The sequence below is a fragment of the Dermacentor variabilis genome, chromosome 2, assembly GCF_050947875.1.
Source record: "Dermacentor variabilis isolate Ectoservices chromosome 2, ASM5094787v1, whole genome shotgun sequence".
NCBI lineage: Eukaryota > Metazoa > Arthropoda > Arachnida > Ixodida > Ixodidae > Dermacentor > Dermacentor variabilis.
In genome coordinates this window covers 55,175,823-55,199,859 of record NC_134569.1, presented here as the reverse complement: position 1 = coordinate 55,199,859, position 24,037 = coordinate 55,175,823, and the positions used below count along the sequence as shown (strand labels likewise).

Below are 24,037 nucleotides of genomic sequence, written 5' to 3'. Positions count from 1 at the left end.
CACAGGAGCTTGGTGGAACTTGAAGGCATCCACCATTAGCAACTGCTGGCAAAAAGCAGGGCTTGTCAAAGCACCTTTGCAGCTTGAAGATGATTTGAAGGTGACCGACAGAAACCCAGGAGACTTGTGGACCGAGGTTGCGGAACTGCTGCTTGCCCTCTCTTCCTTCGACGACTATGTGGAGAGCGACAGCGGACCTTACAACCCAAGAGATTATTAAATGCGTTTGTGACGTCTCCAGTGACAATGACAACCCGAAGACGACTGTGGGTCACCGAACACAGGAGATGAGATCATGTTGAGCATTGATGTTTTAGTGCACATGAACAAAGTCCACACTTTCATCGCTCAGTGCAATGACGTACCTGATGAGATATTGCATAAAGTGGAAGATGTAGACACATTCCTAATCGGTCGTATGTGCTGCATGCGCCTAAAGAAAATCACTGATTTCTTCAAATAAAGCAGCTCTGAAGTGAGTGAAACATTTGTATTTGAGAGTATACTTGTCTGCACACGCGTCTACTGCCAAAGTACGTCATTTTGATTCCTAGGTTTGCCCACTGGCTTATAATCGCAAGTTTTTCATTACAACAATATTTCAAAATAACGAACCATTTTTGGCAGTCCCGTGTGATTCGTTACATTGAGATTTGACTGTATGCCCTTGTGGGTAGTCACAGCTATCACTGCCAACCCTAATGTAATAAGCATATTCACCTATCCGTTTCACAGTACATGTAGCATAGTGCTTTTGGAAGTGTACTGTGTGCCTTTAAAAGGTGACAACCCAAACATACCAAATGTACCCTGCTGCATGCTGCAGGCGGCACAAAGTGAGTGCCTGTTTTGCTCAGGCGGGATCATATTCTGGCATCACCCACCAGCTCGATTTCATTTTGGATTCCTGTTGCTCTCTCAAAACACTACACAATAGGAAAACAACACAGCACATCTCAAGTCGCTCGTGCTCCCACCAGCTTGACACATGTAGGCATCTTTCATCCAGCAAAGATGCTCGTCGAGTGAGCCCATCAAAACTTCCTGCCAAAATGCCTGGCCTGAAGAAGCTGCTAACCAAAGCCAAATGTGAGGAGTGCAAACATAAGCTAGCTGAAGCCACAAAAACAATGTTTGTCTTGGGCTGCTCGGGCCCCACCAGCTCGGCGCGTGGCAGCGTCTCGTGCTGTAGCGGTTCGCGCAACGCTTCGCATTACGCAGACATCAGACACAATAGAGCCTGCCAAATTTTTTAGCGACTTCAGATCGTATGTTATCTCGGTTAGTATGTTTTGTGTCACTTTTTTTCTAAAACATATGAATGAAGTTCTACTGTATACAACATAATTTTATACAAATGCCGTTCATACAAGAACAGGAATGATCAGCAATGGTTATTTAAAATACTGTCTAAGTGCATCACTCTTATTGCATATATACTTCAGGAGGACTGACTGTTAGGCTAGTTGGGCTTGCTTTATAATTATGCTAGATTAGTGCAAATTAATAATGGACACAAAGAACAAAGTGGACAGGGACAAGCACTAATCACACTTTGCGCCTGTCCTTGTCCACTTTGTTCCTTGTGTCCCTCATTAATCTGCGCTAATCTACCATAACTCTTACTACAGACAGACAAATACCTCGTTGAGGACATTGTCGAGGCCTCCAGCCGGAGCATCTCCAACAAGTTCCCAATAATCGACATGAAGCTCATGGCCACCAGGTGCCTGCAAGCAAAAGCCACATGGTCAGTGAGCAAAATGACAGAATGACAAGCAACATTTATTTCAAATACTGTCTATGTGCATCTACAGAATTCTAACATGGATGAACAGCTACATGTAATCAATGTATTTTTTTGTATTATTAACCTATTGTCTACTTGTATTTGTACTATCTGCTGACTTCCCAGCTTTGCACACAAGCAATATTGCTTGTGCAGCCTGGATATGTACCAGTGATGTGAAAATATGTAACAAAAGATTATCATTATTAAATCTGAGCTCACCTCTCTCGCCATTCATGTAATGGTAGATCAATCAAAAATATAAAAATAAAGCCGTTTCTTAAGTTATTTAAAACTCAAGCAACAATTTGTATTGAGCTACAACAGAACACATTGATTTACCATGTCTGTCTGACACTAAAGGCCACAATGCTCCCACTGTTAGCCCAATCATAAATATATCTCTGCTTCCAAGCCAAGTGTTGGGCAAAGGTGGCATGTAATGTCATTAGAAACTCACTGTTTTGCCTTCAAGCACAGGACGAAGCTCTCCATAAAGGTGGACGGACGACTCAGTAGTCAATACAAGGGCCTCGTACGTGTGACACTGGAAGAGAGATATACGAATCTGTAGCTCCCAATGATATGCCTAACTTGAAAAATAAAGCAAAGTAGTCATATAACAGCTTGTGAATTGCCTGACAATTTCAATAATGAACACATTTCGTGCCTTATGCTCACATTTCAGCATGGTGATTTAGGATTTCAAAACTCTCCCTGTTGTTTAATTTAGATACCGTATGGATTCATGTAAGGGCTGCACCCTCAACTTAGCAGCCAAAAAATTGGAAAAAAAAAAAAAAAATTCCATCGGAGAAGCAATCGCGTTCGGTGCCCAGATGCAGCACGCGCTGCGCACTTCTAGGTACCCCCACTAGATGGCGAGAGCTGAGCGTTGAGCTCTGATGCAATGAATGGTACATTCGGGGATTCGGGATGTGCAGCAGTCGGCGGCTGCACCAGCACCATTTTGACCAAAAGGTTTGGTCATGTGTAAAAGCAGCACCTTGTCAAAACTACGAAATAAATAAATAAATAAATAGTGCAGCTCTTACACAAGTCTATACGGTATCTTTTCAGAAAGCAAAGCCCACCCAGATTTGGGTGGGTGCATTAATAATAATAATAATAATAATAATAATAATAATAATAATAATAATAATAATAATAATAATAATAATAATAATAATAATAATAACAACAACAACAATAATAATAATAATGGTGATGATGATAATAATCTAGCATAAACATTGCCTCATGAGGAGAGAGAGAGAAATAACATTATTTCCAAAGGAGCTAAGGCCCCAGCCTGGCCTTCCTGGTAGACTCATGCCTCCTGGCCTAGCACGTTCTTGACGTGCTACACCAGCAGCAGCCCCCATAGTCTTTCAGTCACTCTTTCACTCGCTATTTACAGTCGTATACATGAGTGCAATTGGCGCAGTATTACCACCACTGGTATTGCTTAGAATTTCACTAGTTTACCACTTTACTTAATCCTTTTCCCCCTTCCATCTTCAGAAAAAGACAGCTTCTCCAAACAAATTATTTACTCATTATGCCCTACCTGCTAGGATGCTTGCATCATTACATGGATCTCGTTTCTTACAAGTTAATGCAACATGTTTATAATGCTGATGTAACAGTATAAGTAACATACTGTTTGGTGTGGTATAAGTGAATTACACTTTAGAGTAAACTTATTTGTTTCTTTTTAACACTAATAAATCACTGTTCTGAGATCTCTACACAGCAGTTTGCAGCACACATAGGGGTGACATACCAACTGATCCGTGAGAATGCATTGGAGAAAACCCGTGCCATCCCGCAGAAGGATGAACATGAGTGAGCGGCCCTGCCTTCGTAGGTGATGGACCCAGCCAAACAGATGTACACGTTTGCCCCGATGGCCTTTTGCTTCACGGATCTTGATCTGGGTAAGACACATCAGTAACCAAGGAAGTCATTGATTTATGTTCCGAGAATAACTAACTTTGCTGTTAGCTACCCAGTAGACATAATATTGACAAAATGAAACTTGTGCAACACTCCTTAATGCACGCTAAAAGAATACACTGCATCAATGTAGTATATTCTTAGATTAGGTACTCTATACAAGCATCATAATATTTGCTTTGTGCTGAGTGATGACTCTGTCGTAGAAAACATTGCAAACTATTAAGTCACATATAGGTTTTTCACTCATCTTTCAGTCCTTCCTCAATCCAAATCGCCCTCAACGAATGATTGTCATGATTTGCCAGGAACTACTGCCTGCTTTGAGCCAGAGTTCCACACAGAGATTTTCCCACACTTCTGTAAAATAGGATAAAAGGTACTGCCCCAATGAATTCTTTCAATGGACCAAATTGCATTTTCCCGTTGTTGAAATGCGACAATATATATTTTTTTCATTATCAATGGCTGACTACAATTTACTGATTATAAACGAGATGTCTTGTGTCATGGGAGATGGCATAGCAATTTCATAAATCCTGAACTGTGCCTACATCAATTACAGAGGCTCTATTCACTTTAACAGCGCATAGAGACTTACAATAAAGTAGACTCTATACCTTTAGCTTGACTTAATATTTGTCTTCAGCATGCACTTACAGTTACCCAAAGAAGTAATATACTTTTTATTAGGGCGCGGATGTTCCTGCGTCGAGCATTGGTGTGCCTCGGCGGTGTAAATGAGTGAACGAGCACAGCCAAGGATGAAAGAGTGAACACTGAGCGTAGCGGGGGATGAAGTATGGCGAGAGTGAAGGTAGTGCGAGGAGGAAAGTGGAGGAAGCCACCTTGAAGCACCATCAGATGGCACTCATGTCCGTAGATCTGTGGCACTGGTTGTATGGGGAAAAAAAAAACCAGAAAGCTCATCTTTCCACATAGCATTCACTGCAAGCGTTTCCCAGTAAACATTACAGTTGCATAAGCTGCAGTGTCCGGGAAGTGGCAGCTGTGTGGGCAGTCTACATATAGTGCAGGGCATCGTGGCTCTGCCAGTCGGTGCAGTGATTGGAGCGATGCCTCAACATATCGCAAAATGAAGACATGTATACAGCTGCACTAAAATTTCACATTAGGAAGTATCGTACTCGTCGGTGATTTTTATGATTTACTTTATCTCCATTGAGATATGCTTAAAAAGATAAAAGGCACAGTTTATTGCAATAATGAAGCGAAAACCATTTTACGCCGGGAACTGTAATAACTTATACGAATAGTGCAGGCAAATTCCACATAAAGAAAGAGTTGAAGAAATTGCAGAGTCTGTATAACATGGGTGGATAAAGGGCAATATCCAGGAGGGGGCAGTGGGGATTGGGGCAGCAGGGCATGTTATGTAACGCCTGTAGCCTCGCACTCAGCAACAAAATGCCTGAGCCAATGAGGCACAAAACCCTGCACATGCAAAGGGACAAGTAGTGCTACCCTATGTCAATCAATGTCGAAGAGCATTCAAGAACTGCATTTTTCCATCCTAGAAATGAATGTATCAAGAAAATCATATAACCGTATCTCAAAGCCCCAAAATATGGCATGATGACTGCAACAAATAGAGCTTAGAAATGAACTGCAAAGCCATAGCACATGCCTCAATCTGTACTACCGTAACTATTTGAAAATGTTCATTATAGGAGCAGAAAGGGAATCATGCTGGATGAATTCCTCTATTCTGCTGAGATGAACTTGTTACTGTAATTTTTTGGGGTGTGCGATTGCTACAAGTCTAGTAATTGCCTCCCATAACCTGCCTGTTGACAACTTTCAGTTTGTTTCATAGTTATCCTGTAGTGTTCGGTTCAGGACTGCTTGAATTATGCATTAGGCTACTTTCTCTACAGCTCCTCCAGATCACTAGTGTATTCTTATGAGGCTTATGATCTGTTTGACAGATGAAAGGGCCCGCTGAAGCCATCTGTCAACTCTTATGGCTGGTGTTAGAAAAATGCATAGTATTCTTCGCTCACTGGTGCCATAAATACATTGCATCCAAAACCAGAGATCGAGTCGTATCCATACTTCTCTGCTTGTTGCCTGTGATAACCATGTACAGCGACTTCTCAGCTGCAGAATACTTAACTGCAACAGTACATATATCCAAAGCATTCTTGAGCTCGAAACAGAATGTTGGCCACACAAAACTGTGACATAACAAAGAAAAATATGCTTAAACAAGGTAAACTATTACTTACCTTGACTGCATCTGGTAAAGATGGATCAAGCTGTATCTTCACCTTCTTCGCTTCTTCAATGTTCTTCTCACGCCGCGCATCATCTTCTGCTTCTTTCTGCACTCGCTCAGTATTCTTAAACTGCTCCCGTACCCAGATCTTCCGTACCTTCTTAAACTGCGACTGAGACACTAGGGTCCACTTCTGAAAAAAAAATATGGCAGAATCAAGTGAGCACAATTTTCGCTAGTTTCCACATGCAACAGATACAAATTATGGTGCCCCCTCACAAGGCCCTGTCAGAAATTTTGGTTACACATTAGATGTTGTAAAGTGCTTTCCAGGAAGTGTTCCAACGTAAGAATTTTGAGAAAGGGTTCAATAGTAGCTGGTATAGCAGATGAAATGTTGCAAAGCCATGGTGTGAGGAGGTGAGCTACTCTCCCTCCCTCAAGCAGTACCTGCAAGCAACAATGGGCAAATTAAACCATAATAATGAAACCTACATTTTATTTATACACTCAGCAGCTTTCATGTCTGTACGTGTGGCAACACTAATCACTGCATTTTTGGAACATGTAAAGGATTACCTGAGAGCTAATGTCACGTATGTCATGCTGTGAGAGGGAGTTTATTGTCCCCTCCCAACATTTCTGCTGAAGAAACAATAGTACAAGTTCTCTTCCTCAACATGATTCACACCTGTTTGAAGATTTTGCAACAGGATAGTGCACATACAAATTTTCATACTGAAATCTATTGAAACTGCAAATAAGCAACTGTTTATATGGAGGGGGTTTGGCTAACAATGGTGTTACCGCTCCTTTGGGCTCAATGGTCACATGACCTCAACGATGGCGATTTTTTTTCTTAATGGCTTATGCTAAACATTGGTATACATTCAATTCCACTAGCCTAGGAATGAGTGAAATAGAGGAAATCATTTGCACTTGCCCTGTATATTTAATCAAGATTACAAAATGTTTTTATCAAATACAAGTCTGGAAACCATGCTTACCTCTCCATTTTTGCCATCACCATAGAATAGAGGGAATGGTTCTTCGGCAGCTATCCTCATCGCCTACGTAAAGAATACTTTGATCAGGCGTTTGACCAATGCCAACCAACTGTACCTTCAGTTTATTACAGGGAACAACGACACAAACCTGTAGTAAACTCTTGACTGGCTTCAGCTCACTGCCATCTCCCGATTCATCATCGCCGTTCACTTCAGATATATAAAGTGGATCTTCTGCAAGGTCAAGGCAAATGCACATTAGCTCAGTGTGGTTTATAAAACTAATGTGTACCCAAATTACTGCTAGTATAAGTAGCACCATCAAAAATTAAGGAGCAGGAGCAAGCCAAATTTTTTGAGCAAGCAGCAAACCAGACAACTTCACTGTACACAGCGCTAGATGTGGCTGTTCAATGGGACTTCAAGAGGGCCAGTTTGTATGAAATATTGATGTAGCAATGCACTGAAGAAACACAATTAGCCAGAAAGAAACACGGATTTGATTGTGAAATTTGACCACTAACAAATTTTACCTTTTTGTAGTAATTTGTAGCCAACTGTTTAGTAGCCATTTCTTTTTAAAGGGATACTGAATAAAAAATTTGTCACCAATATTTCTGGTTTCAATGACAGCTTTTGCACTGAGAGTGACCAAAACAACAATCTTTCTGAACAGAAATGAGCGAAAAGTAATTATTTTAATGAATATTTCTCAAATTGCCGCACCTAGTGGCGTCCTCTGAGGGCTGCGGGGCAGAACCGGATATTGCGTCACAGTTACCTGCCTCACTGCTTCCTGCCAATTACGAGCGATAGCAATGCCTCGAGGTGTCATTGAAAAGGCAGCGCCTCAAGCCTGACGCTGTGCTGACTGTTTTCTCAAGGGAGTGCAAAGGAGCATTTGAAAAGAGAAGGAGAATATGCGTGGCTCTGCTATCGCAAACACCAGAGATCAGCGGAGCTGGGGGAAGGCCAGTAAAGTAGTGCCAAACCACACACAAGACACACGAGCGCCGGCAACACGTCCCTACGATGTCCACCAAAGGTGTCTGCTACGGTGTCCGCGATTCGCGTGGCCCACGCCGTAGTAGACGTCGCGGTTGTCTCCACTCTGTACGGAGCAGCGGGCAAGGAGGACATCGAGGCACCCTAGCAGCCACCGGAGCGCAACACCCCTCCTCCCTCACCTGACCCCCCCTGCCTCCAGTACCAGTTGCTACCTCTAATGGAGTGCCACTGGAATGCCGTTCGTTCCAGTTGTTGGCGGTCATTCACTAGGCCGCTCATCGAAGTCAGAGTCACAATCTCCGCTCATGTCATTACTCTCACTAGAACTTAGCATTGTGCACGGCGCAACGCGGAGAAAACACAACAGCTCGAAGCATGTCAGTTCGCCCTGTCGCTGCTGAAGGTAGATGTGACATCAGATCCGCCGGCTTGTTGTCAGGAGCGCATTGTGTGTGGCCCGGTGGCCACTCACAGAGTGTCACAAATAAAGCCATCCACTCAAAAATCACCCAAATAATGACTATGTACAAGAGCAATCGTGTCTTAGGAATGCAATTGTGGTGCTTTCACAATTTTGTTGAATTGTTGATTTATTCTGTATTCCTTTAAATGGACGTCACGAAGAAATTTTCTGGTGGTTAGCTGCCCGAAAGAAGTTTAAAGAACAAACAAAAACAAATGAACAAGTCGACCACATTCTTGTAGGTTCATAGTGCCAACGCAAATTTTTGAAGTTTTCACTGAGCACACACCTTTTATAGGATACATTTGCACCTTTAATAATGATGGTTTACTTTCAGGTGAGGCACACAAGCAGCAGCAAACTTGGAAAAGCAGAGACTGACAAGCAGCGCCTAGTTTTTCGATCACAGTGACTTCTTCAGCAAACTTTGCTGTGGTCAACTTCGCCTGCTTCAGGAAATTTTCTTAACTTTTTCAAAGCCTAGTGCCCTCCATATGGTGTCTTGCATTGCCACAAGAGGGCAGCACAATTACCATCACAATTTCCTTTTTGCGTGTGCCTCCCCCCCCACCTCCCCCCCCTCCCGCTTTTTTTGCAATGTTCTCCCAACCCCATCATTCAACACCTTTCAGAAGATAATTCATTTTTCGTAAAGCTTGATGCAAGATTAATAAAATTATAAAATGAGCCCAAATATGTAAACATTACGAAGAATTCAGGACAGTTGGTAGGTGTGCATTTATTTCAAATGATTCATGTGAATTTGATTCTTAATCCTGTCCAAGTACTTTTCTACATGCTCTCTTGTTTCAATGACGTGGCTCAAGTACAACAGCTTGATGTTGGCCATCATGGACATGGCCAGAAGAAGATCCATAGTTTCAGCTTTGTGCATCAGCACCTCAAAGAGCAAGGCCCTAATGTGGGTTGTACTGGACAATTTTAAGGGCTAAGACACAGACAAGCATGCCAAGGGCTTAATCTCGCAAGTCTGGTAGATTTATATTCCTGAAACCAGTCTGCCTCACACAATCCTTTCCGATTGGCGTCTCAGTATTCCTCAGGCACTTTCATGTGTCTGTGCTCGTGTTCGTTTCTCAAATTCATTTATTTTCCAGCTTTCATTTGTTCTTTTTACTTGTTCTGCACTTAGCAAATACCTCTGCTGCTATTCATGCTTCATTATTTGCTAGTATATTACGCATTATTTATGACAAACCTTTTACTGGCATGTAGTTGATCTACACAGTTTGGCTGTGTTTGGATTAGTGCAGTACAATTATTGAAGCAAATAAACATTTGAATTCAACAGGTATCATGCACAAATGAGGTTATGATTGTCATTGAAGTTTACCTGCATTGAACTTTTTATCATACACGATAAACAAAAACATGAGTTACTACAGCAGGATTGAAGCATGGCTGAAAAAGAAGCTGAGCTCAACCTGCAATGGCTCTAGCATGCTCAGAGGTATCCATGTGGCAGACATATAACATGCTTTCTCACATGCATATGCATGACAGCATCCTTTCAATTTCGATCACAAAGAAGTGGGTCTATTGAGTAAAATTTTGCATAAATGTCATGGCTAGACACAAATGTTTACAAGCAAGCAACGTTTTGTGTATGCACTACAGTTAACTTTGGTTGTATGTGCTTATCAAATCAGTTGTCTCTACATATGAAAGTGAAGCAGTTGATGGTTGTACACATGCCCTCATACCCCCCTTTAATAAACTGTATATATATATATATATATATATATATGTGTGTGTGTGTGTGTGTGTGTGTGTGTGTGTGTGTGTGTGTGTGTGTGCATTACAGCTTTTGCGCTGTAATGCACTTAAAGTGCAAGAACAGTTGAAGCAGCTATGTCGGATCGTAGCAGAACGAAAATATGACTGATGTTACATGCATATTGCCCGGCTACAAATTTTCGCGCACAACCAATCGCACATGCCGTAAGGCCATGCGATAACACTCCTTCCGAAAGTGCCAGCCCTCGATCCAACGAACTACACAACAACGGTCCAAGTCAGACATAAGGTCATTCAGAGCTGTGTTGCTGAAATAAATCTCTTTATGATTGAAGCAAATCTGATCTGTCTTAAGGGTACTTTCTGTTCTGTGAAAATGAACATCGAGTTGTACACGAGTTGGCAGCGCACGATGCCGACGGTTTGCCATGACAGCACATAGTAATACAAATGTACTACTACAGTACGAGAAGCTCTGGAACTCACTCTCCTCTGTCTGTTGGTTACTTCCACTCATGTTGTGCGTCAGCAGGTTGTCTCTAATTACAGAAAAACGGATTCGACCAAAAGGAAATCGTCCCTCAAGTGAGGACGAAATACCAGATTTGGGCTCGTTTCTCTGACCGTAGCGCCAGCTGGCGCCAGCGAGACAGATGATGCAACTAGTTGAGTGAAGTCGTCATGAAGATGACATAAGTCTGCAGTAATCAGCGAAATTCCACTAACAAGTGTTAAAGTGCGTCACTGCGTTCCAAAATTACTAAACGTGTTTAAAAAGTGAAATAAGCGTAACATGCTGCAAACTTATTTATTGCATCAGGAACTGAACATGGCCTCCGAGATTGGGTGGGGCACGCTGCCTAATTCTGAAAGCCATCATGGAGGAAGCTCTATGTCGTGAGGTTCCTAGATAAAACAAGTAACTTTATAACGTCTTTTCTTCTTTGTATAGGTACCTTAGCATACCGTTGTTCGTCTAGTGGCCACTGCTAACAACAAAAACAAAAGAATGTTTGCTTGCATTGCGAGACGACGCCACAGATTTCTGTTCAATACAAGTTATGATAACTATGCATGGCGCGTCATTTTTGAAATTAGGGAAGAACGTTGTAACAGCGGACCTGATTGAAGGCCATATTTTGTGACTCGTGATGATTATTTTCCTCTGAATCTATTCATGGCGAAGGACGAATTTTAATCGTGGGTTTTACGTGTCAACAGGACGTGGTTTTGAGGCACGCCGTTGTCGGGGACTTCGGATTAATTTCGACCATATGAGGACCTTTAACGTACGCCCAATGCACGGTACTCGGGCGTTTTTGCATTTAGCCCCCATCGAAACGTAGCCGTCGCGAATTCAACCCGCCAAAGCCACAACTCCACCACTGCGGGTAATATGACGAAGAAGGTTTTCGTTCATGGACGACCGCATGCCAAGTTTCATCCTAGACGCCAGCGCTCGTTTCTCCCCTGGCGGAACGATTTCATCTCCAACGGGTGTAGGTTTCCGCCGCCGCTTCACGGTCGCGCCCGCGTTCTGCTCGCGCTGCGCGCGAAACGTCTCTTGTTTGCGACGGCGCCTCTTCGGATCACCGGAAATTATTATTGTGTTGTTAACTATCACGACAGCAATGTAAACACGAAAGGGTTGATGCCACCAGTGAAATTCTGCCGATTCACAAGAAAACGGTACGGAGAAGCAGACGACAGACATGGATTACTGCGGTGCGCCAAGCGAAGTAAACAACTGGCAAACGAAGCGAGCTCGTTCATTGATCACTCCTGAGTGTATGACGGTTTTTATATGTAACCCACAGGAATTTAATAATTACTCGGTCCATAATCCTTTTATTGATATAAAAACTTTCAGTTGTTCGACGAGCGCTTGTCCTGTCAATTCTTTCTCGTGTTTCGTTTGTGCGTGCGCTGCCCAAGAATGGAAACCACTTATGTTGTATGCGCTAGCAGTGGCCGAAGTTCACGCGTGCCGAGAAATTGAATATGTGCTCGGTGCATTGAACATGACCGGAGTTCATTCCCGCACCACCACAGCACCGATCGATCGAGTTACTGGACGATACACGCCCGCGTGTTGGTCGCGCCGACATTGCTGAAGCAGGAATGATTACTAATACTTTCAACTTCCGTCTCTTGAGCACTGTTAAAAAATGGTCACGCTGTCTACCTTGCTGCATCTATTCCATATTGTAGGGGACGTACTAGTTAAAGTTGTGTGCGCATGTCGCACTTGTGCTATGCAGCGATGTATTTTGTTTATTTCTGCAGTGTCGATGGAAGTCCGTTGTCGCCATCAGAGACAACACGGATTTGTAGCAAACATATTGTGAGAAACTGCAAAAATGACTTTAGCTCGTATGTGCCGTATGTATGTGACGCATCGTATGTGCTGACAATTTTTTCCGGCGGCACATACGATGTCGTTTCCAATTACCTGCTCAGCGTCACTTACATGGCTGAGCAGACGCTGCCCTTTCGCCGCATTGCAGCCATAAAAATAATTCTTTCGAAAGGCCGGGGTACTGAGCGCGTGCATGTATATTTCTTCACTGTGTGTGCTACCGTAATAAGCATGCAGCGACAAGACGCGCAACGTGATCAGTCTTTATTTGACTCGAAAGGAAAACAACACTCAACAATGATAACTATGGGGGTCGAACACGATGAAACAAACGGATACGATTAAAGGAATGATTTAGGTTAAGACAATGAGCTGGAAGTGATTTTTCTCGACAATCATTTACTACACCGGACAGACCTTGCCCGCCGGCGGGGAATTGGACACGTCACGCTCCGAACTTCAGTTCGTATTTCGTCATATGTCCCCAGCGGCAGCGATGACAGCGCTCATCCTGGAAGGCAGTGAGGTGTAGAATGACTTGATCAGGAATGCGTCCATTCGCAGCACGTCTCAGTCGCTGACGATGGTGGATCGAAGCCTATCCTCGGGCGATTGATAGAGGGGATGGTGCGCCAGCGATACTTTCAACGATCCCCATGCAGACAAATGATGTTGGCGCCCGGGGATTGAGGCGGCCACTCCAAGAGAGTGACTGCGCGCTCTTCCAGCAGTTCTTGCACAACACGAGCAGTGTGGATCGGCGACCTATCGCGTTTTAGAATATATAGTCGCCTTCCAGGAACGGGCCGTCAAGAATGTATGGAATCGGTACGTCGTCTATGACTGCCCTGCACGTTTCAGCGATGAACTTACCTTCGAAGCGTATCAGTGGGCGTCGCACAACGCTTAGTAAAAAATACCGGCTCATTTCACGCAGTAACAATGAGATCGGCGCATTGCAACTGACAGTAGAACGCTTCCCGACAATGCGGCCAGCGCGCGCCGCCGTAGCAGACGACGCCGTTCGAGATCCCGCCCCTCGAGCACCTGCGCGAGCTACTGCCGCCGCCTGACTCAAGCGCTCGCCGCATCGGGATACAATGCGTTCCGAGTTTTCCGCTAAATGTGAAACAGACTGTACATCGCCCTTAGAATAAAACGTCCACGCACACACACGTAGGCACACACCGCGCGCGGTACGAAACGTACCCAAACACGCGCAGTGCAAGGGGCAATCAAGGCGGTGCGAACGAGAGATGGGAGAGGCGTACCACCCGCTAGTTGAATTTTGCCCCGCATGCGGCGCTCTCAACGCCGGCGCAGCAGCGCCGCTCTCGGTGCCGGGGCACGTGCATTGTGACTGCACGATAATTCTCTCATTTTAGCAAGCTCGCTTATATCACGCAAAACATTATTGTCGAGCGTGCACGACCTGTACTTTATGCCGGGGGATAATTTTTAAGGTTCCTGGAATTTAAAAAAAAGATCGCCTGTGGCAAACAGCATTCTTGCACTGCTTAATCGATCTTTACTATTCGAAGAGGTGGACACTAATAGCAGGGAAATAGAAACGCTCATTGCACTTATTAACAAGTCACGAATAATTAATCACTTTACGGCACATATTGCAATTTAAAAGAAATCGTAACCGGTGAGTTTGCAAGCCGTATGCACCTGAAATTGGCCTCCGGCATGGAGACAATTTCGAGGCATTATCTCAACAAAGTGTGGGACGAAATACATGGGTTTTCCAGATACTTTTGTGCTTCAATGCACAAAAGAGCGTTTGTTTAAAAAGTAAGCGGAACAACAGTGCCTCTCTTACGGCGACTTTGATGGCGCATATATCCCTAAACTGGTGTCATTCTAAATTCATTCCAAGTGGTCCTCGCAATTGGTTTCGAAGCTTGGAAAGCACGATGCGTTGCATAATGCCGCTTTTCGAAAGTCAGCTTCGCATTAATACAGCACTGTTACGCTGTGAAGCACACATGAAAGTATTGCAGTGTAGCATAACAAGCGTGGGAAGGGTCAATTATGCATCGGACACTGTATGTACTCCTTAATTATACACACCTACGTGCGCCCGCCATCTCCTGTCACAGTACGAGCACAGATATGCCTAATAAGTGCACTGGCAGGAAGTTTCAGAAGTTTTTCGGATGTGCCTGTGGCGATTTCAGCCCTTAAGGACAGTGAAAGACATGCATTCATTTTTTCGAACTGCCCTATCTTTGGGACGCTTTCGTGGCCTATAGAGAGCCTGGAAAATCGGACATTGACTGTACAACTGACCAAGAGGACACTTCAAACGGTCTGTGGGGCGAACGCGCGGCGGAAGCAGGGCGAGAACACTGGACATATATGCATTGAGGAATGAATAATGGGAAAGGAAGCGTGCCGCCGCTTCTTTGAAGAAGCTTGTACTCAAAAAAAAAAAAAAAGAGAAGTGTTGGCTGATCGACGCCGAGATGCAGGTGTTCCTCATTCAAACCAAAATAAAATCTTTAAAGCAATGAATTAAACGCAACAGCTGAGGCGTTGTGCGCGGGCTGAGAGTATATATGTCAGGACAGTTGAGTTTGATTTACCAGCTATTGCGCGAGAATCTCGCTTGTCGCAAAGTTCCGGCTTCATACCAATTAATGAGCTTGCTCTCACTTGATAGAAATAGCTCATATTCGAAAAATATTTTCTTCGGTATGCATCTCCTTTTTATTCGCATTTCAGAGTGTTTGACTCGATTGCAATGGGTTTTACCATTTTTTTCGAATATATTTTATTTGCTGTGTATTTTACTACCCCTCACTTCTGTTTTCTTTTAGAATAAAGTAAACACTACTCGATCCTTAGTATTCAAAGTGGACTAAGCCGTTTCTTTATTTTTTAACATGCTTGCTAGATATCGAGTGACAGCATTGGGTGACATGGTGTCAGCCCGACTTGACATAAAACAATTAGTTGTGGGTCACTCAGGGAATCTTACAAAGGCACTCAGGGAAAACCTGGAAAACTCGGGGAATTCGGAAACGTCAACTTGGTATACCCTCTTCGTCGTTGCGCGCCTCACTGCAAAGCATGCGGCGCCGCAGCCGCTCGTTCCACTCAACCATAGTCTAGTACACTTTGGTCTAGTATCTGTTCTTATCAGCTTAATATCTGACAGGTCCTATTTGGACCCCTAGGCTACTAAACTCATTTTTGTAATTTGGCGGATAAAGCGCGCGCCTGCTTCACTTCCGCCGCGGGTCGGCCCGTTATATTTCACTATCTCCTGGATCGGCCCACGGATTTTGCACACGCCGAACAAAAATGCACGGAACCCTAGCCACAAACAGCTTCGCTGTAAAATTACTACCTTCCTAGCTGAAGCTCTGCACATGATGTGGGCTTCTTCTGCACGTGCACATATATATTGCTTATCTAGACAGTGGGGATCTTCGATTATTCGTCCCAGGCAGTCTCAGAATGCTCGAGGCGGTGCTTTCAGCCAATTAGCGCTGTGTATGCGGCGTCTCGTGCATTCCTAGACAGTCCGGGACGACAAATCGAATAGGCTGCATCAATTGAAGCAATTATATCTTTCAATTAAGTGTTAATTAACCTAGTTACGATAACCGTGTATCATGAATATAGTTCAAATTTTATTACAATTCAGCGCTACTGGCTGAAATATGTATATTGAAAACAAGAACAAAGCGTGCGTACATAAATAGATATATTAAAGAGAAATTGCCGTTGACCTGAACGTGGGCTTCTCCTGCATAATTATACGTAGGCAGTGAAGCAAGCTTTGAAGTGCTAATCGAGTTATTCACGAGCATGCATCTTTTCTTTTTAACAATTAACTTCAGTGCTACCGGCTTGAATATGTTTAGTGACAACGTCTCGTTTTACTTCTTGGAAGTTGTGTCTATCAAAACTTGTTTAAATTCCTATTGTGCGCTATATGAAGCCATGAAATTAAAAAAAAATGCTAGCGTCACCTCATCACACCTTTAAAATGTCAAACGAGCAGTTCCACTCATAACAGAAGCCCACGACAGACAATAGTAAACTATAAACAATTCATAACCAGTGCGCATGAGACGCAGACCTATCAATGCGTTTCTATGCACACGGCGCATTGATGAACTTTATAACGACGCCGTTGGCTTGTGTCAGCGCGATACCTGCTTCCTGCTAACATTTTACGCTCGCAGGGCAGGCTAAAGAGCTAGTACACGTACCATTTTCCAGAGACTCGTGATTTTCGGTTCCGCTGCTGGCGCCTGCGAACAGCCTGTGACTGTGCTGGCAACCATGTGCTACTGTTTATGATGCTCGCCGCCCGTTCCCGTTGCTGCGACGATGTAACGAAACCAAAGGCATCGCCGTTCCTTGCAACAGTTGTGACCTTTGCAAAAACTCAGTTTACCTTGTGTGTAAGTGAGTGCTGTAACGGCGTCATAAATATTGTCCTTCAGTCGAAGATGGCGCCGAAGAATGCTTATTCATGTCTATTTAGGCTTCCCACATTACCTGAGGACGGACTGTATAAAGTGCAGTGGTAGGGCTGGCTTGCTTCGATTTTCGTCGCCTGTTGTGCTCCGGGGCTTCTTCAAATTGCCAAAAATCGGGGCCACTGGATCCGAAGAATGGCTCTAAAGAATTTTCGGACTCCACCGGGACCCGCTTCATAAATGAAAAGGCGGCGTTACTGGCTTTTGTCCAAAACAGACTGCTTCCCTCCCACCCCTCTGTCGTGAAAAATGCTTTCCACTCGCAATGGCTCTGATAGCAAGGTAAGTGCCAAAATGTTTGTGGTATGCGTAGTTGTAGATTCAAATGTGCATCAGGGCGTATGCATCCGGTACAGGTTGGCATGCTTCAAATGTCGATATTGTGTGCCCTTCAACGGTTGATGTTCTTGGTGCAGTTCTGTATAAGCTTGCTTGTTCGTGAGGTTGTTCGAGGTGAACAGGTTCTTAGCACCAATAAATGTTTTTTTATATACTGTGAGCAAAACATTACGTGTCTAATCAGAGAAGATAGGCCATTTTCTTTTTTCTTGGCGTGATCTTTAATATAGCGCGGTACATTGATAACTGTATGGCGAGTTTAGTGTGCGCACATTGAAAGCTTTTTTTATAGCGTTTACGCATATACTGTAAACTACACTTCCATGAACATCCCACTACACATACGAGTAGTGCTTTTGCATATACGGCCATGATAATTGCTATATTATCTTCAGCGGGCACAATTGAAGTAACTCGAATCAGAATTTGTAAAGGATATTTTGAAAGAGAGAGAAAACAAAATAAGAAAACTAACATTTTTGCAATATTTTTATCGCAAGAAATTTAAGTATATTCCGGAAAAATGAAGCTGAGTTTTAATGTGTGTACAAATCACATGAGGATTAACTTCTTCTGTGTGGTGAAAAACTTCGTATCATATCAGTAATGAACATATTAGTTTGTCACAGTTCTAGGAGCTGTTTTCAATAAATGGGGTGAAACGATTAGTTGGCAAACAATGGAATTGTTACACATATGTGTACACATGTGTACACATAGAGAGAACAAGTAAATTTTGTTAACTTCGTAGACCAAAGACATCCTTAAATATAGACTCAGCACTAAGACTCTTTCCAAATTTGTTTGTACCAGTCTGCAAGAGCAGATGCCTACAAAAGTATGGTTGTGTACTGTGTTGCGGTCAAAGCTGTTCAGTCTACTATACATTAGCATTTTACAGTTGAAACTCGATTTAACAAAGCGATGACCATGCTCAAATTATTTTGTTAGATCAAGAAGTTAGTAAAATCAAGCAAGGCATTTTTCGGTTCTTCGAAATAAAGAATTGTAGCGTAGCAACACGCGAAAGCTACTGTGGCATTGTATTTGCTCCTAATCCAGCCATCTGTCGCATAATAAATCACGTCCTGTCGTTGTGAAGTTCGCAAACTTCAAAACCAAGGAAAACTACTGTCTCTGCGCAGCCAATTCAAGCATAAGAACATCAATCTAAGTGAAGAGTTTTCCTTTGTTACACGAATTGCGCGAAGAAAACTGATCGCATTCAGTAAGAGCCAAGCCTCTTCTGAACCTTTCAAATTGCGATATAATAAGTTAATCCTGAATGGAAAATCATACGTGTACAATGCCCATAGGCGCCGACTATGAGGGGGCTTCGAGCCGCCTCCAGAGTTTTCTGGGGGGTGAGGCTGTGCCCCCCCAGATGATGCTGAAGCCCCCCTCCCCTCACCCCCACACACCTTAAGTCCCATTACCAGAGCTTTGTCACTCACATAATTTGAGGTTTCTTTTGACTTTCATCGACCTTTTCATTTGAAATTTACTGGGGCTAATAGCTTACTGCATCATTGTTGGCACGGACGTGCACAGCTTTTAATTCATACTTTCGGTTTATTTTTGCAAATCTTTGGACAAGAGCATTAGAAGCACTAGCGGCAGCTGCCTCATCCGTATTTTCTCACTTCAGCATTGTTTTAAATAACCACTGTGAAAGCATGCACACAAACAATATGTTTAAATATACACACAGGACAAAGTTTATTATATTTTAGGAAGAGGTGGAGGTAGCCAATTAAAAATTATTTCTAAAGGTATGGATAGCCTATGCCTTGAGAATGAATATGTTTCTGTATGTTCACCATGCTTCAAATTACTTAGCATGCTTTTTTGACCATGGGAAATACCTATAGGCTTCAGTGGCCCCTTCAGCAGTCTTTTATCAATGGTGTGTGAAATGCACGTAAAAGTTGTGTGTCTCAGTATTGCTTCTCTTTCCAGTAAGCAATGCTAATGACTCCTGAAAAAAAAAAACATTTCTAATAATTTGCAACGTTTATTAGGGATGGAAGCATCGTTATTTGCATGCAAAGGTCATAAATATGTACAGGGGGTCCCAATTAACTATCATGCACCAAGATTTAAAGAAAAGAGCGATGCGTTACTCGAAGAAAATCTAATGTATATTGTTTACAGTACAGTGGAGTAGCTGCCAGTAATTTTTTTCTTTACTGAGGTTTAATTAGGTAATTCTAATTAATTATGTAACTCGAGACATACTGTCCTAATTATCAAAATGTCAATGAGGCATTTGAAGGCAGAGCCAAAAGACATCTAACTGCGGTCTTTTCAGCAACATACTAATTGCATACAAATTTTTTTCCCGACTGATAAGTAAACCCTGCAAAATATGGAGAATACCACCAGATTGCACTCCCACCCGGATCATAAAGCAGTGCCCTCGAACAGGCTACCTTTGAGTTATCCAGAACAAAATAATGGAAATAAAGAAATACATGGTGATCTAGCTGGTGCCTTATCTGCCGTGCACTGGCCGAAGTAACACATCACGTTTGATGTTAGTTGGAAACAAGCTGTGATAGCTGTTGTTTTGGAATAGATAAAGTGCATGGATGTTTTTTTTTTCACAAAATGTATCACCACAAAAGCAAACTGACAGCGTCAGTGCAGAGATTTGAAGGTGTGTTTTGCTTCATCCCAGTAGCCATGTGTTTCTTTAATGAGCAGAAGGTAAACATGATCCTTGTCTTGGGTTCTGCAAATGGCAACAAGAGGAAGGCCGCATATATATATATATATATCAGTCATGGAAGCGTGGCAGCAGACCAAACGCATCGACTATCATCAGAAATCATGAAAACCTGAGACAAACCGGCAGCTTCAAGAAACAGCGGCGGAGGACTCCATCTTTGAGTCCTAGCCTATGCACGAATGTTCTAGCACTTATGGCCTGAAACCCTCCTGCTAGTGTACGAGACGTAGTCGCCCAGGTACCAATTTCCAAGTCATCAGCTTGGAGGATTCTAAATGACGGCCTTTCACCCATACCACCTTAACCAGCAAATACTTATGAGATAGGGACCTGTAGAATCATCTAGATTTCTCGAATTGGGTCCTCAGAAAAGCCGATGAGTCACCGGACTTTTTGAGCAACATCATGTGCACAGATGAAGCCAATTTTCTCAAAAACGCCTAGGTAAATTTGCATAATGCACACTATTTGAGGGTCTCCAATCTACACTGGGTAAAGCACAATCGGCACCAGCACCAACGGTCACTCAATGTGTGGTTTGGAATTTACGCCGCTGCTATATCGGTCCCATCTTCTTCGATCACACACTGACTGGACAGCGTTACGTGAATGAAATCCTTGAAGGAGTGGTGGATGAGTTTCCCAGCGAAGTCCCGCTGTCACGTCTCTCGTTTCTGTGGTATCAGCAAGATGGGGCACCTGCACACAGCAGCAGCCGAGCATGAAACTGGCTGGATGCGACTTTTCATGTGCAACAGATTGGAAGGCACGGGCCTGTAAATTTGCCGGCCCAGGTCACCTGACCTCTCTCCACTCGATTTCTTTCTTTGAGGTTATGTGAAAGATCGTGCTTACATGATCGAGACGGATGTCAGATTAGTTCAAGGCACGGATAACGGATGTCTGCTGTAAAACTTCAGCATCGGTCATCGAGAAAGCCACTGAAGATGTGATAAAACTAACCCAGTACTTCGTAGCGGCAAAAGGAGACCTATTCAAACACGTCCTTTAGGTAGCAGCTGGTGTTCAAAGGAGCTTACGAATTCATAGATAATAAGGGCACACTGAAATCTGATGTTTTTTTTTTTCTTGTGCAGATATCCTGATTGCCAATTCAGCTCATTTAGAAGTGGTATATTTACTTTCTTGAACGCACTGGTTTTACCTTTTCTCTACACGTTGGTCACTTCCCGGTCTATTTATTTCGCTTTTATTTTTTCACATGAACCTGTTTTTGCAGTAAGTATACACTTTCATGAAAAATAAAATGGTCACTTTAATCTGGCTTTGATCCGAAGCAAGTTTCTGGCACAAAATATAGCTTCGCGCGCACTCTTTCGATGCGGTGCGAGCAAAGCCGGGATTTCGAAACATTCTATGCCTATTACATTGCTTTTAACATTTTATGCTGCGTGGTCAGAGCGGTGCTTCGGCCGGCCACATTATCAACGTGCTTTTGTTATCAATGTGATCAGTCTGCCTTGAGAGACGGCTATTAAGTTTGACATAGAAATGGCAGGAAGGAATAGCTGCTAAGCCATGAAACCTGCTGTCAGTGCTCCTTCCGTACCATTATCAAGGTGATGTGCTGTCTCTTCGGGTTTGTGACAGGCAATGCAGTTGCTTTCAATCAGCTCAATTGAGGGCACTACTTTATCATGCGAGTGGGAGTGCACTCACATGGTATTTTTCATATTTCATGAGGTTTCTTTGCCAGTCGGAAACTGTACGCAATTAGTACGTCACTGAAAACACCGCTTTTAGATGTCCTTTTGGCTGTGCCTTCAAATGCCTCATTGACACTTTGATAATTAGGAAAGTACTTCTTGAGTTAGATACTTAATTGCAATTACTGAATGAACTCTCTATAACGAAATAATTACTGGCGGCCATTCCACTTCACTGGAAAGAATATGCACTAGGTTTTCTTCAAGTAACGCAACTGCTCTTTTTTTAACTCTTGGTGCATGATAATTGGGGAACACTGTATAATTCACTCAGTAACCGAAATGAGGCCAAGTCAGAATCACTCTGAATCAGAATCAACAGCAGTCATATGCAACAGCACTTATACTCCGACTCACAAACAAACAAACAAGAGAGAGAGAGAGGCTGCAGTTTCGCCGGAAATTCGATGCAGTATTAGTGATAGCCAAGTATGCGACAATTACACAAAGGAAGATTACACCAACGAGAGGACTCGCGCTGTGAAAATGAACGGTCTCCTACTATGAGGTCTTATATGTACTCATATAACGCCGTCAGTTCAGCGCTCAATTCTTCGAGGTCACACGAAGTTTGTTCAAATGCAAGAAAAAAAATATATATATATATATATATGTGTGTGTGTGGCGGGGGAGGGGTTCGGAAAGCTGGTTGGCCCCCCCGCCCTCCCTCCCGAAAAAATGAAAACTGTCCGCCTATGACAATGCCAATTCAGATCAAAACTCAAGCAACGTAGTGATAGTGTCGTGCGTGCATATCCTGTTCCGCTACGTCCTCAGATCTAGGAAGGCGCGAGGGGCAGTGGTTCATTTTCATCATTTGCTGAAGTTTCAGCTTTATATTCTAATGTCAGAAGCACCTCCAACAAATATGATTCTTTATCTTCTGCAATTGACGCATGTTCTGGAAAAATCATTGCGCTTACTGAAACATGGTTGCCTGCGCATGTCACTGACACAGAAGTGTTTCATGGTGCTGTGCAATTTCGTGTTTATCGCTGCGATCGAACTGCACCCAGAGGAGGTGGCATCCTTTTGGCAATTTCAAATGACAATCCATCTTCTGTTGTCTGTGTGAGTGAAGATCTAGAGGCTGTGTGGGTTTCCGTAACTCTTGGTCACAAAAAATTCATCATAGGCATGTGTTATCGCTCACCCTCTGCACAACCTACGTTTTTCCATGACCTACATGACAGTATAAACCTTGTTCGCACATGATTTCTTTCATCTCCCATCCTACTTCTGGACAATTTTAATCTTTCAAACATAACCTGGAACGATCAACCTTCTTCACTCTCTCCCTTTTCATCACAAGCTAAGGATTTTTAGACTTGTGCGCAGTTTCTTCATTGTCACAACTAGTAACACAACCTGCATGTGTAGCTTCTAATGCTACAAGCACCCTTGGCCTGGTTTTGACATCCCACCCTGATACAATCTCGGAGATTACACACCTACCTGGTATAAGTGATCACTGCCTACTTGCATTTTCAAATAACGCTTTAAACCCCAAATGACATAAAATCAGAAAAACTATACATATTTACAGAAATGCTAACTTTACCACCATAAGTAACGAATTAACTGCATTTTGCAACAATTTTCTACCGAATTTTGAAAATTGTTCGCTTCAGGACAATTGGGACACGTTCACCACTAAAGTTCAGGAGCTAACTGAAAAGTTAACTAACTGAAATGATGCGAGATGGAAACCTCATATCATTACCTACAATTCTGATTTTCCTTGGTACAATACCCATCTTAAGCGCCTTAAGTGCCTATCACTCTGCAAAACACTCACCAACTGCCACATGCTGGACTGCTTATAAGCCCACATTTGACACGTACCTAACAGCACTGAAGGATGCTAAATCTTACTTTTATCTAACGTACTTCCATCAATGTTAACGACTAACGTTAAAAAGTTTTGGGGTGTAGTCAACCCCTTGCATGATGAGCGCCTAACCCTGGAAGACCCATTGGACATCCTTTTATACCTAAGCAGCAGTGCGTTGCTGCCCTCAATGACGCATTTGTGAAAAATTTTTCTGTCCCCTACAATGACCGCCTACTTCCCACTCGCCAGTATGATTATGTAGTTATGCCTCCAGTGATTGTAGATACGGCTGGTGTGGCGAAATTAATTGATTCCCTAAACC

The 24,037-nt window shown here is 43.1% G+C and overlaps 2 protein-coding genes and 1 non-coding gene across 3 annotated transcripts in view; 2 read left to right on the top strand and 1 right to left on the bottom strand.

Annotated features, from left to right (window-relative positions):
* Positions 1-10,867, bottom strand: part of AsnRS (asparagine--tRNA ligase) — a 34,358-nt gene extending 23,491 nt beyond the window's left edge. The window contains exons 1-7 of the mRNA XM_075680587.1: positions 10,710-10,867; positions 7,143-7,228; positions 6,995-7,057; positions 5,998-6,180; positions 3,576-3,725; positions 2,250-2,336; positions 1,644-1,730 (exon numbers count right to left, since the gene is read on the bottom strand). Coding sequence (XP_075536702.1) covers positions 1,644-1,730; positions 2,250-2,336; positions 3,576-3,725; positions 5,998-6,180; positions 6,995-7,057; positions 7,143-7,228; positions 10,710-10,740 — 687 coding nt within the window. The 5' untranslated portion in view covers positions 10,741-10,867. The remainder of the gene's footprint in view (positions 1-1,643; positions 1,731-2,249; positions 2,337-3,575; positions 3,726-5,997; positions 6,181-6,994; positions 7,058-7,142; positions 7,229-10,709) is intronic.
* A 4,818-nt stretch (positions 10,868-15,685) lies between these two features.
* LOC142573398 (U2 spliceosomal RNA) lies at positions 15,686-15,875 on the top strand. Its single transcript, XR_012826305.1, has one exon. It is a non-coding gene; the product is annotated as a U2 spliceosomal RNA (small nuclear RNA).
* A 1,014-nt stretch (positions 15,876-16,889) lies between these two features.
* Positions 16,890-24,037, top strand: part of LOC142571899 (uncharacterized) — a 44,598-nt gene continuing 37,450 nt past the window's right edge. The window contains exon 1 of the mRNA XM_075680586.1: positions 16,890-17,366. Coding sequence (XP_075536701.1) covers positions 17,334-17,366 — 33 coding nt within the window. The 5' untranslated portion in view covers positions 16,890-17,333. The remainder of the gene's footprint in view (positions 17,367-24,037) is intronic.